The sequence below is a fragment of the Oncorhynchus masou genome, chromosome 31, assembly GCF_036934945.1.
Source record: "Oncorhynchus masou masou isolate Uvic2021 chromosome 31, UVic_Omas_1.1, whole genome shotgun sequence".
NCBI classification, from domain to species: Eukaryota; Metazoa; Chordata; class Actinopteri; order Salmoniformes; family Salmonidae; genus Oncorhynchus; species Oncorhynchus masou.
In genome coordinates, this window is record NC_088242.1 from 37,675,261 (window position 1) to 37,690,822 (window position 15,562).

At 41.8% G+C, this 15,562-nt stretch overlaps 1 protein-coding gene across 1 annotated transcript in view; it reads right to left on the reverse strand.

Moving 5' to 3' along the window:
- The window catches only part of LOC135523908 (formin-like protein 1), a 69,919-nt gene that overhangs the window by 31,711 nt on the left and 22,646 nt on the right, over positions 1-15,562 (reverse strand). Inside the window, exons 3-6 of the mRNA XM_064950925.1 lie at positions 14,295-14,373; positions 13,966-14,044; positions 3,285-3,368; positions 1,325-1,450 (exon numbers count right to left, since the gene is read on the reverse strand). Coding sequence (XP_064806997.1) covers positions 1,325-1,450; positions 3,285-3,368; positions 13,966-14,044; positions 14,295-14,373 — 368 coding nt within the window. The remainder of the gene's footprint in view (positions 1-1,324; positions 1,451-3,284; positions 3,369-13,965; positions 14,045-14,294; positions 14,374-15,562) is intronic.

Sequence of the window (15,562 nt, forward strand, 5' to 3'; positions counted from 1 at the left end):
TGTACCAGTTGCACCCAAGGTTCTCAATGTTATGACCAATCAACAACGTTCTAAGACATTTTGAGAACATTTTTAATAGACAAAACTGAGATCACACTGTTCCAGGAACTCGAAACACAGTGCAAAGGATTTATGTTACATAAGAAGAAAGATTGAAGGTTTGCTTATGGAATAAACTTTGTTCCATGGCAAGAAATGTTACACTGACCACGTTTACTTGAACACCAATATCGCGTTATTATTCGGGATACTCAAGTATTCTGTTTTTGAGCTGACACATTTAAACATCACATCCCGTTTACAATAACCCGAAAAAGCTTGTATGCCAGTTAGGAGAAACCCGGATAAGATGCCTGGTGTCAGGACCCGGTTACGAACCTGGGTCTCCGGAGTGAGAAACAGTCACTTAACCAACTGAGCCACGAATAGTCAGCAGAACCCAGAAGATGAGGCAGACACAGCAGTACTTAAGACGGTGTATTTAATAAAGTAAAAAAGGAGAAGTCCTTCAATACAAAATGGCAAATCCAAAAGGTGGTAGGTATAGCACAAAAAAGCCTCAAGAGATACTCAAAAACAAAAACAGAATTCCACAAGAGCATCCACCGGAAACGACAAGAATACACAGAACACTAGGGCTGGGTGCTAACATACAAACACAGAGCACAGAACTGAGGGAAACTAAGGGTTTAAATACAATCAGGGGAAAACGAGGCACAGGTGCAAATAATAATGGGGAACAAGGGAAAAAACATAAGGTCAAAAAGCACAATGGGGGCATCTAGTGACCAAAACCCGGAACAACCCTGGCCAAATCCTGACACCTGGGATATGCTGAGCTAAGATGGTATACTGTGGCATGCAAACATCTTACCCCGTTTAGCGTTGTTTTTGCGGTCTGCGCAGGGTCCGTTTTGCACACCATGGGTCTTGTGTGATGTTATCCGATTGTCAAAAAAAATCACTTCAAAAAGTAGGCTACTTGCAAAATTCAACCCACCATAATATTTCCAGAATAATTTAATTAATATTAAATTTAATTAATCTTACTTTAATTAATATACTATAATTTAAATTAAGTTTCTGCTTATAATTTCCAACATTTGTTAGGCCATTTTGTTTTTCAACTCTAGTTTGATGGCAGGGGAAATGGTGTGTGTGTATGTCACAATGTGTGTGGGATGAGTGGGAGTCATTGTTCTTTCCTCACAATTAATGCTCATGAATCTAGGATGCAAGAACTACAAGTGTAGTCCAACCTCTGTCCCATCTAACAGACAGAAGCTCATGTCCATTCTACTCACCAATTCCTGTTAACACTCACCTCACAGTAAGGGCACGAGCAGCTTTAGAACCGCCATGGGTTGGAGAGTTACTGGCACTCCTCGTCAAGTCCTCCACCGATTTTTCTGGTGTGGAAGTCCCATTGTCCAAACTTTCCATGTCATAGCTGAGAGTCCAAAGTAGCAGGAATTTGGACATGAATGGGAGAGTTGACCCAAAATCATCAATTTGGAATATTAAAGTTATGTTAAATCTAAAGCCCTCAGATATGTTTCATTACTAAAGTGTCCCAAAAAGAAGGAAAGACCCAGAACTACCATAAAGACCTACGTCATGTTGAAGCCTAAAAATCTAAACATTTTCCTCTCAGATTGTCCCATTCACGTACAAGTGCCTTCAGAAAGTATTTATAGCCCTTGACTTATTCCACATTTTGTTGTGTTACAGCCTCAATTCAAAATTGATTAAATATATGTTTTTGTCTCTCCAATCTACACACAATACCCCATAATGACAAGGTTAATTTGTTGGGGACATGTTTGCACATTTATTGTAAATAAAATACAGCAATATCTCATTTACATAAGTATTCAAACCCCTTTGCTATGGCACTCCAAATTGAGCTCAGGTGCATCCAATTTCCTTTGATCCTCCTTGAAATTTCAATTTCATTGGAGTCCACCTGTGGCTAATTCAATTGTTTGGACATGTTTTCAGAAAGAAACACACTTGTCTATATAAGGTCCCACAGTTGACGGTGCATGTCAGAGCAGAAACTATAACCTGAAGTCCAAAGAGCTGTCTGTAAATCTCAAAGATTATGATGAGGCATATATCTGGGGAAGGGTATGAATGTCACGCCCTGATCTGTTTCACCTGTCTTTGTGATTGTCTCCACCCACCTCCAGGTGTCACCTGTTTTCCCCCATTAGTCCCTGGGTACTTATTCCTGTGTTCCCTGATTGTCTGTTGCCAGTTTGTATTTTTTGTCAAGTCAACCAGCATGTTTTTCCTGTTCTCATGCTGTTACTACCTTCGCTCTGTTTTTGCTAGTCCTGCCGGTTGTGACCCTTGCCTGTCTGGACTCTGAACCCACCTGCCTGACCATTCTGCCTGCCTGCCACTTTGTACCTCCTGGACTCTGACCTGGTTTTGATCTTTTGCCTGTCCACGACCATTCTCTTGCCTACCCTTTAGGATTATAATAAATATCAGAGACTCAAACCATCTGCCTCCCGTGTCTGGGTCTCGCGTTGTGCCCTTTATAAAGAATCAATTTCTAGTGTGTTGAAAGTTTCCAAGAGCAACGTGGTCTCCATCATTGGTACGTATATTGAAACTGAACAACCGGACAATAAGGACCTTGCTGAGGGTGACAAAGCACCCAATGACCACTCTGACAGAACTAGTTCCTTGGCTGAAATGGGAGAACCTGCATGAAGGACAACAGTCTCCAGGCGGTTTCAGAGGAAGGTCCTAAAAAAGGCTCCATAACAAGTTCTACCCCCAAGCCATAAGACTGCTAAACATTTAATCAAATGGCTAACCGGACTATTTACATTGAATCTCTTTTTTACTCTGCTTTTACTCCCGGTTTATTATCTATGCACAGTCACTTTACCCCGACATGTACATATTACCTCGACTAACCTGAACCCCGAACATTAACTTGGTACCGGTACCCCTGCATATAGCCTCGTTATTGTTATTTTATTGTGTAACTTTTTTTCATTTGACTCAATTTGATTGAGTTGATTCTACAAAGTATTGACTCAAGGGTGTGAATACCTATGTAAGTTAGAGATTTCTGTTTTATTTTCAATTAATACAAAAAAAACACGATTTCACTTTGTCACTATGGGGTATTGTGTGCAGGTGAGTGGGGGAAAAAATGATTTAATCCATGTTGAATTCAGGCTGTAACACAACAAAATGTGGAATAAGTCAAGGGGTAGGAATACTTTCTGGAGGCGATGTAGATGTGAAGGACTGGTACTTACGTGACGGCACATTGGGCGACGGACAGGTAGTCAACCAGGACGTCCAGACCTCTGTTCTCCTCACCGAGAAACTCCTGAGCCCAGCTGGAGAGGAGGGGAAACAGGATATTATAATAAGACTAAGACACAACGGGCACACCCTACAAGAATCCGATTTTTCAACGGTCAGACATAACTACAACCCTAATCAGACACACATTATAGACATCCAGACATAATAATACTCAGATTGGACAACGACTAGACATTACAATAACTGCACATACGGTGACACTTTAAAGCAACATACATTTACAACAATCAAACATAACAGTATTAATAAGGTTACAACTGGATTGTTGGTCTAAGATTTTGTAACAAAGTAAAACAACAATCTCACTCAACCAAATGGTGAAAGAATCTCACAAGCACGACGCTCATAATCTGACTGTAGCTACACAATAGCATCTAACCCTGATGCTAGACCCTGCAAGCCTAAATCCAGGTTGTCGCTAGATAACACAGCCAAAATGTCATAATTATGGCTAAATCTAGTCTCTCTCTACCATTTATTTTATAAATATCTGATTTTAAACCTAACCCTAACCTTATTCCTAACTTAAATGTTTGTTTTTTTCCTGAACTTCTACGATATCGACAATTTTGACTATGTGGATGTGTTAACTAGTGGGAACCCTAAATCCAGCATTTTATGGTTTGCAAATTAATATCAATAATTGTACAGTATTTCAGTCCTCACCAAAGCTCTGTTTTTAGTGCCACCTATACTATTTATAGTTTCATATCAAGCTATTGTTTGGCTACATGTGCTCATAAGCATATGGGTATTGTCAATAGTAATCTTGTGCACATTTACCTCATTCTACTGATAGCTCTACAACTTTGAATCCAACCAGGAAGCCTATTGTGGCTAGCTAATCCAGTTCTATAGACTCTTTTGTCTCCATAGATACTCCTCCTGTTTTCAAATTTCACAGAGGGTTTGGACTTTCAGATGTAATCGACTAAAAAGGTTGGAGGGGTGACCATTTATGTAAAATCTTCTCTTGTGGCATCATGCTCTCTTAGCATCCCTGTCTCCAAAATATATGAGCTGTTGGTTATAAAAGTGTCCATAAACCAAAATATGTCTCTCCTAGGCCATCAGCAATTAGTAACCGAACCCATCCCCTCCTCCCTTCTCCAGGCCATCCCATTCCTCACTACCCTCATAAACTCATCCCTGACCATTGGCTGCATCCCCTCTGACTTCAAAACGACTCAAATCGCTCCCCTCCTCAAGAAACCAACACTCGACTCATCTGACGTCAAACTATAGACCTGTATCCCTTCTTTATGTCCTTTCCAAAACACTTGAGTGTGCTGTCTCTGATCAACTCTCTCGTTATCTCTCTCAAAACGATCTACTTGACCCTAACCGTTCAGGCTTCAAGATGGGTCTCAGTCGAGACGGCTCTGTTCTGTGTCATGGAGGCTCTCCACACTGCCAAAGCTGACTATCTCTCCTCTGTTCTCATCCTCCTAGATCTATCCCTTGCCTTCGACACCGTGAAACAGATCCCCCTCTCAGTGCTGGGTGTCTCAGGCTCTGCACACTCTTGAATTGCATCGTACCCGGAAGGCCACTTCTACCAGGTGACATGGAGAGGATCTGTGTCTGCACCACATACTCTCACTACTGGTGTCCCCCAGGGCTTGGTTATAGGCCCTCTCCTCTTCTCTATATACACCAAGTCACTCGGCTGTGTCATATCTTCACATGGTCTCCCCTATCATTGCTATGCGGATGGCACTTGACTACTTTTCTCCTTACCCCCTTCTGACACTGAGGTGGTGATACGGATGTCGGCCCACAACCTCAAGCTCAACAAGACGGAGCTGCTCTTCCTCCCGGGGAAGGCCTGACCGCTCAAAAAATCTCCTTCCCGGTTGACAACTCCAGAGTCACCCTCCCAGAGTGCAAGGAACATTGGAGTGACCCTGGACAACACCCTGTTGTTATCTGCAAACATCAAAGCAGTGACTCACTCCGTAGAGTACAACATCCGTAGAGTATGACCCTACCTCACACAGGAAGAGGTGCAGGACCTAATCCAGGCACTTGTCATCTCCCGTCTGGACTACTGCAACTTTCTGTTGGCTGGGCTACCTGCTTGTGCCATCAAACCCCTGCAGCGCGCCTGGTTTTCAACCTTCCTAAGTTCTCCCATTTCACCCCGCTCCTCCACACACTCCACTGGCTTCTAGTCTAAGCTTGCATCCACTACAAGAACATGGTACTTTCCTACGGAGCAGCAAAAGTAACTACCCCTCGCTACCTTCAGGTTATGCTCAAACCCTACACCACAACCTGAGCACTCCGTTCTGCCACCTCTGGTATCTTGGCCATACCACATGGCAGCCCAGTCAAAGCTCATCTCTGTCCTAGCACCCCAATGGTAGAACCAGCATCTCACTGAAGCTAGGACATCAGAGTCCCTGTCCATCTTCCAAAAGCACCTGAAGCCCTACCTCTTCAAAGAGTATCTTAAATGCTTTCATGTACAGTCCTGGCCAAAAGTTTTGAGAATGACACAAATATTAATTTCCACAACGTTTGCTGCTTCAGTGTCTTTAGATATTTTTGTCAGATGTTACTATGGAATACTGAAGTATAATTACAAGCATTGCATAAGTGTCAAAGGCTTTTATTGACAATTACATGAAGTTGATGCAAAGAGTCAATATTTGCAGTGGTGACCCTTCTTTTTCAAGACCTCTACAATCGACCCTGGCATGCTGTCAATTAACTTATGGGACACATCCTGCCTGATGGCAGCCCATTATTGCATAATCAATGCTTGGAGTTTGTCAGATTTTCTGGAGTTTTGTTTGTTCACCCGCCTCTTGAGGATTGACCACAAGTTCTCAATGGGATTAAGGTCTGGGGAGTTTCCCGGCCATGGACCCAAAATATATATTTTTTTGTTGTTCCCCGAGCCAATGAGTTAGCACATTTTACTTATGACAAGGTGCTCCATCATGTTGGAAAATGCATTGTTCATCACCAAACTGTTCCTGGACGGTTGGGAGATGTTGCTCTCGGAGGATGTGTTGGTACCATTATTTATTCATGGCTGTGTTCTTAGACTAAATTGTGAGTGAGCCCACTCCCTTGGCTGAGAAGCAACCCCACATATAAATGGTCTCAGGATGCTTTACTGTTTGCGTGACACAGGACTGATGGTAGCACTCACCTTGTCTTCTCCAGACAAGTTTTTTCTGGATGCCCCAAACAATCGGAAAGGGGATTCATCAGAGAAAATGACTTTACCCCAGTCCTCAGCAGTCCAATCCCTGTACCCTTTGCAGAATATCAGTCTGTCCCTGATGTTTTTCCTGGAGAGAAGTGGCTTCTTTGCTGCCCTTCTTGACACCAGGCCATCCTCCAAAAGTCTTCACCTCACTATGCATGCAGATGCACTCACACCTGCCTGCTGCCATTCCTGAGCAAGCTCTGTACTGGTGGTTCCCTGATCCCGCAGCTGAATCAACTTTAGGAGATGGTCCTGGCGCTTGCGGGACTTTCTTGGGCGCCCTGAAGCCTTCTTCACAACAACTGAACCGCTCACCTTGAAGTTCTTGATGATCCAATAAATGGTTGATTTAGGCGCAATCTTACCCCTCCTGTCTCAGCCTCCAGTATTTATGCTGCAGTAGTTCATGTGTCGCTAGGGCTAGGGTCAGTTTGTTATGTCTGGAGTACTTCTCCTGTCCTATCTGGTGTCCTGTGTGAATTTAAGTATGCTCTCTCTAATTCTCTCTTTCTCTCTTTCTCTCTCTTGGAGGACCTGAGCCCAAGGACCATGCCTCAGGACTACCTGACATGATGACTCCTTGCTGTCCCCAGTCCACCTGGCTGTGCTGCTGCTCCAGTTTCAACCATGCTGGTCATTTATGAACCTTTGAACATCTTGGCCATGTTCTGTTATAATCTCCACCCGGCACAGCCAGAAGAGGACTGGCCACCCCACATATCCTGGTTCCTCTCTAGGTTTCTTCCTAGGTTTTGGCCTTTCTAGGGAGTTTTTCCTAGCCACCGTGCTTCTACACCTGCATTGCTTGCTGTTTGGGGTTTTAGAATGGGTTTCTGTACAGCACTTTGCGATATCAGCTGATGTACGAAGGGCTATATAAATACATTTGATTTGATTTGATTACTGACAGCAATATCCTTGCCTGTGAAGCCCTTTTTGGGCAAAGCAATGACGTGTTTCCTTGCAGATAACCATAATGACAGAGGAAGAACAATGATTCCATGCACCACCTTCCTTTTGAATCTTCCAGTCTGTTATTCGAACTCAATCAGCATGACAGAGTGATCTCTAGCCTTAACACAGGTGTGAGTCAACACTCACACCTGTGTTAACGAGAGAATTACTGACATGATGTCAGCTGGTCCTTTTGTGGCAGGGCTGAAATGCAGTGGAAATGTTTTTTGGGGATTCAGTTCATGTGCATGGCAAATAGAGACTTTGCAATTAATTGCAATTCATCTGATCACTCTTTATAACATTCTGGAGTATATGCAAATTGCCATCATACATTCTGAGGCAGCAGACTTTGAAAATTAACATTTGTGTCATTCTCAAAACTTTTGGCCACGACTATACTCTCAATCCTCCTCTTGATATGAAATCAAGACTGGGCCAAGTCTAGACACACGGGCTTGTTAGCTGATTAGCAGCTATTTAGGGAATTAAGAAATGGGTGCACTGCCTCCGATAAACAGGCCACATTAAACTACTTCCTTTAGCGATATGACAGACTCTGTTAGCGATCCCTCTAAATTCTGGAAAAACAATAATTCGCTGAAGCGGGGCAATTCCCTTTCCTCTACTTCCCTGCCTAAGCAAGCAGTTTTAGACTGAAAAGGTTCAGAGATTTTATCTCAGCTTGGTGGTCATACTGGTCCTGGCCTGTCAGTTGATTGTTCTTTCCACATACAGCCTGATTTTCAAGCGTTGCAGAGGTCACTGTTGGATCTAAAGGTAGTGCTAAATGCAAACAAAACAAAAGGCATGGTTTTTTTCTAGGTCCCATAACCTAGATTTGCATGAATTTGTAATGACTAGTTTGAACGGTACAGAAATTGCGTGAGTTCCTTCCTACAAATATGTTGGTATCTGTCTTGATGACAAACTGTTATTTAAAAAACATGTCACTGAGCTGGTGAAGAAGTTCAAGTTCAAAGTTGGTTTATTTTACAGAAACAAAGCATGTCTGACTTTTGTTAACAGGAAGGAAATTGTCCAGGCCACTTATGTCAATTTTAGATTAGGAGGATATTGTCTATGTACATTCAGCAGAATCTACAATTAAACACCTATGCTGTTTTCCATTGTGCACTTAGGTTTATTACTGGTGATGGTTATAGAACTCATCATTGTGTTTTGTATCAAAAAGTGGGTTGGGTGAAGCTGATTTGAGTTTTTTTGAGCCCTTCATGTGGAACAACTCACCGAGATATCTGAAATTAGATGTTCTGGTCCCCCTATGTCAGTTCAGTTAAATGATCAGAGACCAATATGTTGATAAATGTGTCTGTTTTTCTTAATATGTTTTGTAATGTTGTATGTTGTATATACACTGAACAAAAATATAAACGCAACGTGTAAAGTGTTGGTCCCATGTTTCATGAGATGAGATTTTCACTTTTTTTTTCTAGCTCAAATGTTATGCACAAATTTGTTTACGTCCCTGTCAGTGAGCATTTCCTCTTTGCCAAAATAATCTATCTACCTGACAGGTGTGGCATATCAAGAAGCTGATGAAACAACATGATCATTACATGGGTGCACCTTGTACTGGGGACAATAAAAGGTCACTCAAGTGGCTCATGGCTCAAGTTTGGAGGGAGCGTGCAATTGGCATGGTGAATGCAGGAATGTTCACCAGAGCTGTTGCCAGAGAATTGAATGTTAATTTCTCTACCATAAGCCATCTCCAACGTCGTTTTAGAGAATTTGTCAGTACATCCAACTGGCCTCACAACCGCAGACCATGTGTATGGCGTCGTGTGAGCAAGCGGTTTGATGATGTCAACGTTGTGAACAGAGAGCCCCATGGTGATGGTGGGGTTATGGTATGGGCAGGCAGGCATAAGCTACGGACAATGACCACAATTGCATTTTATCAATGGCAATTTGAATGCACAGAGATACCGTGACGAGATCCTTGAGGCCCATTGTCGTGACATTCATCATTGTGAATCAAAAAGTGGGTTGGGCCTCTTTGTATGTAAAGAGAGAGCAGCATTTTCTTGTGTTTATCTACAAAGCACTCATGCAAACTTCCTATCATCATAGGAAGACTAAATTCAATGTAGTCTTACAAATGACCAAACCCGGTCTTAGGCTTGGATATCACTGGAGGAACACTACGGTCTCCACAGAGTTGGGGAAAGATGTTTTTTGGTTATTTTTTGCACCCTGTATGTGGAACAACTTTCCGAGCTTTCTGAAAATATATGTTCCGGTCCCCCTATGTCAGTTCAGTGTAATGATCAGAGACCTCTATGATGATTAAAGTAATTTTTTCTTTAATGTTTAGTAATTCTGTATAGTGTTTGATTGGATTCATCTGTAAAAGAGACCCTGTCAAAATAAATGTTAAATATATATATATATATATATATATATATATATATATATATATATATATATATATATATATATATATATATATAAAAATTTAAAGCCATTTTACAGAATTATTATTTTGTTGGTTGAGTTCATAGCTGTTTTATCATCATCAGTTATTTATGCTGTCTATTACTGATGCTTTACTGACGGTTTTACTGCCTGTGTATTGTTTGTATGTTATACTTGCTGCACCCTGACAGGTCATTGTAAATAAGAATTTGTTCTTACAGTTTTTCTCAGTCGCTTTGGTGCTTTTCTTAGATCAAAAGTGCAATTCTTGATACTACTTGTACAAATTCCAAATAATCTAGTCACTTGTGCACATCATTAAAGCAATGTCTTATTTCTTTGAACAAATTGCAATTGATAATGTACAAGTGTCAGCTTTTTTCCACATTATCAATTGCTCATGTCATGTTGATCAAAATATAGTAGATGGTTCTCTGTTGAATAGTCTTACCCCTCAAAACATCTAGGCATTAGTTCCTTGCATAAGCCATTACATGCAAAATTGTTGAACTATTTGTCATAAACTATCAAGCATAGTTTTACATATTTCTTTTAGACCTTTTGTACAAAAACGTGAATTGATGAATCGTGCAGGTGAAATTGACCCTCACTCATGAAGGAATGTAAAGTGTTAGTTCAACCAACAATCATCCAGTTGTCTAAATTGCTCAAAGGTGCATCTCATGAAGAATCAATTGGCAAACATATATAGACAGACCACAACACAGAGTTGCAATTTTCCAATAATGGACGAACCAGGAAACGAACAGGGTCAACAGCCAAGAGGAGGAGGAGGAGGAGGAGGAGGAAGAAGAAGAAGAAGAAGAAGAAGGAGCAAGGATGTGTGGTGGAAGGCAAAACAGAGGAAGAAGAGGACATTACCGCATATCTGATGACATAAGGGCCACTATTGAAGACCATGTTGTCAATCATGGCCTTACAATGGCTGAGGCAGGTCGAAGGGTGTCACCGAATATTGGGAGATCAACCGTGTCCTCAATAGTTCACACGTTTCGAAGAGAGAACAGGTATGTCCACCAAAGTACAGTGCACTGTTACTGTACATAAGCAGTATACTGTATACTTCCTGCAATGCTTCATATTACAGTAGTCCACTTGTATTTCACAGCATACAGAAATATACTCTATACAGATACATACTGCACCTTATATGCACCCACCTGTATGTTTTACAGTAAAATGTGTGTTCGCATAGTTTTTGTCTGTGAAAGTGTGGAATGCATCACTGCATTTTTCACCACATAGGACTGCAAGATTACCTCAAACCGGTGGCAGAGGACGCCTTTTCACACCTCAACAGGAGGAGGCTATTTGCACCATGGTCCTAGCAAACAATGCCATGAGACTCAGGGAAATACAAAGGACCATTATAGAAGACAACGATGTCTTTGAAAACATCCATACGGTTAGCATCTCAACCATTGACAGGTTGCTGCATAGAAACCAGATGAGTATGAAACAGCTGTACCGTGTACCATTCCAAAGGAATGAGGACAGAGTTAAGGAGCTATTGTACCAGTATGTACAGGTAAAACATATATCTATGTAACTACTTTACAGCAACATTTTATAGTGATACATAGTACAATAAGCATAAACTGCACACATTTCCATTGCTGTGGAAGGAACATGCAATATATGTACATTTTATGTCACTCTTCCTTACCAAAACAAATTCAACTGTGTGTTCTGGGATATAGTGTATAATGGAGTTGGAATCAAGTGAACCCTCTCACAACTTTGTATACGTGGATGAGGCTGGCTTCAACCTGACCAAATGCAGAAGGCGGGGTCGGACTATCATGGGTCACAGAGTTACTGTGGATTTGCCAGGCCAACGGGGAGGAAATATCACCATGTGTGCTGCTATTTCGGAGCATGGTGTCCTAACCCATATCCCCCTTATAGGGCCATACAACACCCAGCATCTACTCAACTTTTTAGAGACTCTCTACAGGGCTCTCATCCCTGATGTCCTGAGTCTGCACAACTCTGCCAGGACCTAGGATCAAGAGAGACGCTCAAGTGTTTTAGTACTATATCTCTTGACACAATGATGAAAATAATCATGGCCTCTAAACCTTCAAGCTGCATACTGGACCCTATTCCAACTAAACTACTGAAAGAGCTGCTTCCTGTGCTTGGCCCTCCTATGTTGAACATAATAAACTGCTCTCTATCCATCGGATGTGTACCAAACTCACTAAAAGTGGCAGTAATAAAGCCTCTCTTGAAAAAGCCCAACCTTGACCCAGAAAATATAAAAAACTATTGGCCTATATCGAATCTTCCATTCCTCTCAAAATTTTTAAAAAGGCTACATTTGCCTTGAAGACAAACAATGTATACAAAATGCTATAGTCTGGTTTTAGACCAAAGTATGTGGTTTGCATTATAGCACTTGAGATGGCACTTGTGAAGGTGGTAAATGACATCATAATGGCATCGGATAATGTGAGCTTTTGATACCATCGATCAAACATTCATTTGGAAGATTGCAAATGGTCTACAAGGACAAGTTCTGGCCTGGTTTAGATCTTATCTGTCGGAAAGATATCAGTTTGTTCACAATTTTGTCCTTAACAAATCAACTGTAATTGAGGAGTTCCGTTTTCCAGCATGGAGGTGGAAGGATGTTATTCGTCAGCCAAACACAGATGACCCTGCTGGCTGCAATGGATGCACATGTAGGACATCAATAGAAACATGGTGAATGGAACATTTCCAAAAGATTCTTTCCACATAAGGATTGGATGGCTGCAAACTTTCCTGTGATGTGGATGAGAATATGCTTGTTCTAGGTCCCAAGAAACAAAGAACTTCTGAATCTGACAGAAATCTTAGTGGTTGTACAGTCGCAAATAAAACTGTGCCCTTGGGGACTCTGGACCCTTTCTGTTTTGAAGACTTTCAAACCATTTCAAGGACAGCTTTTTTTCCATCTACCTTTGCAAAAATCAGAAACTTTCTGTCCAAAAATGATGCAGAAAAATTAATCCATGCTTTTGTCACTTCTAGGTTAGACTACTTTGCTCTATCCATACCCCATAAAGCACTAAAGTAATATGTAAATAGTACTGTTGACTAGAACCAAAAAATTGATCATATGCCATGCTAGTGCAGCTTTGTGCATTTTCAATTTTACAGTAACCTACAAAGTCATCTTGCTCTGTACCTCTGAGTTTACATCAGGTAATACTGTCAAAGTACACAGTTACATGTGACAAACATGCCTCAACAAGTCTTTACTGAAGACTTATCTCTTCAGTGGGTCAATGATTGACTTATCTGGCCCAGGAGTGTGACACTGACATGATCATGCCTGGCATGAATATTTACTTTTGAGAGATGTACTAAGGGGCTTTTTAGTGACTGGCTTACTGGGGCTTTAGAAACAATCTATTGTATTCACTGATGTGGTCATCCTTTGTACGCCCCCCTTGTTCTGAGAAATGCACTTATTATTTTGCAGCCTGTTCAGGATGGTATTGGTGGTTGAAAATATCCCTAGTGGTGTTGGGGGCTGTGCTTTAAAGGGGTGGGGTTATATTCCATCCTTTTCCAACCTCATTTTCATGATCTACAGCACAATACCAGTGTGAAAACTGTGCATTTCTATGTTTTGTAGAAGAAAAAATATGTTAAGTTCTACCCAATGACATGTGGGGAACAAGAAAATATCCTCCCTTTGACTAGAAACTCGTTGCAGGTTTTGAAAAAAATATTATTGCTTTTAATCCTAATGAAGCATTTTTTTTAGGACCTTTGGTCTTATCTTTTCAAACACAGATCATAGAATGTAGAAACTGGCATGGTGCTAGTGATAATGAATATGAGGTTGAAAAGTGGCGGAAGTGCCATTTAATTGACCTACCTGTATAAATAAATCAAAGAAATGTAGCTTGTGTAAGGATCAATAGATGGAGTGCTGATGAAAGCAGAAAAGTTGGCTAAGGGACGAGTCTCACCCGATATGATTGGTCCTCAGGGAAATCTCCAGCTCTCTTAAGACCTGTGTGGACTCCTGGACCCGCCTCTTGAACTGTCATAACACGCATAACAAGGTCATTATCGTTGTGGAGAAATGTTTGATGGTATATAGTAAACAAAACATGTGGTAACTTAGCTATGGACGAAACCAGTGTTTTTTTAAACATAGCTTTTGCAAAAAGTGAATACTTCAATAAATGATGTTTTTGAAAGTATATGCCAGTGCAGGGCCATACAGTAACTGTCATCCAAACTGGACCTCTTACAGGACTGTCAAAGGTACAGTACCTTGACAACATGCCTAAACTTTTGACCCCTCCCTGCTCAAGATAACCTTTGAGCTTCAGCAAGTAAGCAGAGGGAGGATTCTTCACTTGGAAACGTTCCTGTAGGAAGACACAGACAGACAGACAGACAGACAGACAGACAGACAGACAGACAGACAGACAGACAGACAGACAGACAGACAGACAGACAGACAGACAGACAGACAGACAGACAGACAGACAGACAGACAGACAGACAGACAGACAGACAGACAGACAGACAGACAGACAGACAGACAGACAGACAGACAGACAGACAGACAGACAGACAGACAGACAGACAGACAGACAGACAGACAGACAGACAGACAGACAGACAGACAGACAGACAGACAGACAGACAGACAGACAGACAGACAGACAGACAGACAGACAGACAGACAGACAGACAGACAGACAGACAGACAGACAGACAGACAGACAGACAGACAGACAGACAGACAGACAGACAGACAGACAGACAGACAGACAGACAGACAGACAGACAGACAGACAGACAGACAGACAGACAGACAGACAGACAGACAGACAGACAGACAGACAGACAGACAGACAGACAGACAGACAGACAGACAGACAGACAGACAGACAGACAGACAGACAGACAGACAGACAGACAGACAGACAGACAGACAGAGAGAGAGAGAGAGAGAGAGAGAGAGAGAGAGAGATGTTAGAACGTATCTAATTATGTTGATTACATGGGTGCACTGTGGGAGAAGGGGACCAGAGGGCAGAACACAGCAGTGACTTCATAGCCTTGATGATTTTTATTTTAACCCTTTTCTTACCAGGTAAGTTGCCTGAGAACACATTCTAATTTACAGCAACGATAGCTACAGGGGAGAGGAGATACAGGGGAGAGGAGGAGGGGGGGGGGGGGGTGGAATGAATCAATTGGGGTGATTACGCTGCTTATTTATACAAGTATAACCAATGATATGTCTGTTGGTGATGCAGAGCTTTGCATGTCAGAATATCAATCTATCATTTAATGCCAGGTCAGAGTAGAGATAGACAGCCTTTGTTGACAATGGCCTTAGCTGTGCTAGATAATGGAACGGACAACATTGAACCACTGCAGGTCTGTGCGACAGTGACAGGTGTCCTGTGTGTCTCTCCCCCCTGAGCCACAGGAAGTTATCTGCCTCGTCAATGTTGCCACGGCAACGTACAATTTTGATGAGGTTCCCAGCAGGATGCAAAGTGTGTGCGTGTGTGCACATGTGTGGTGGCGGGTGGTTGTTTC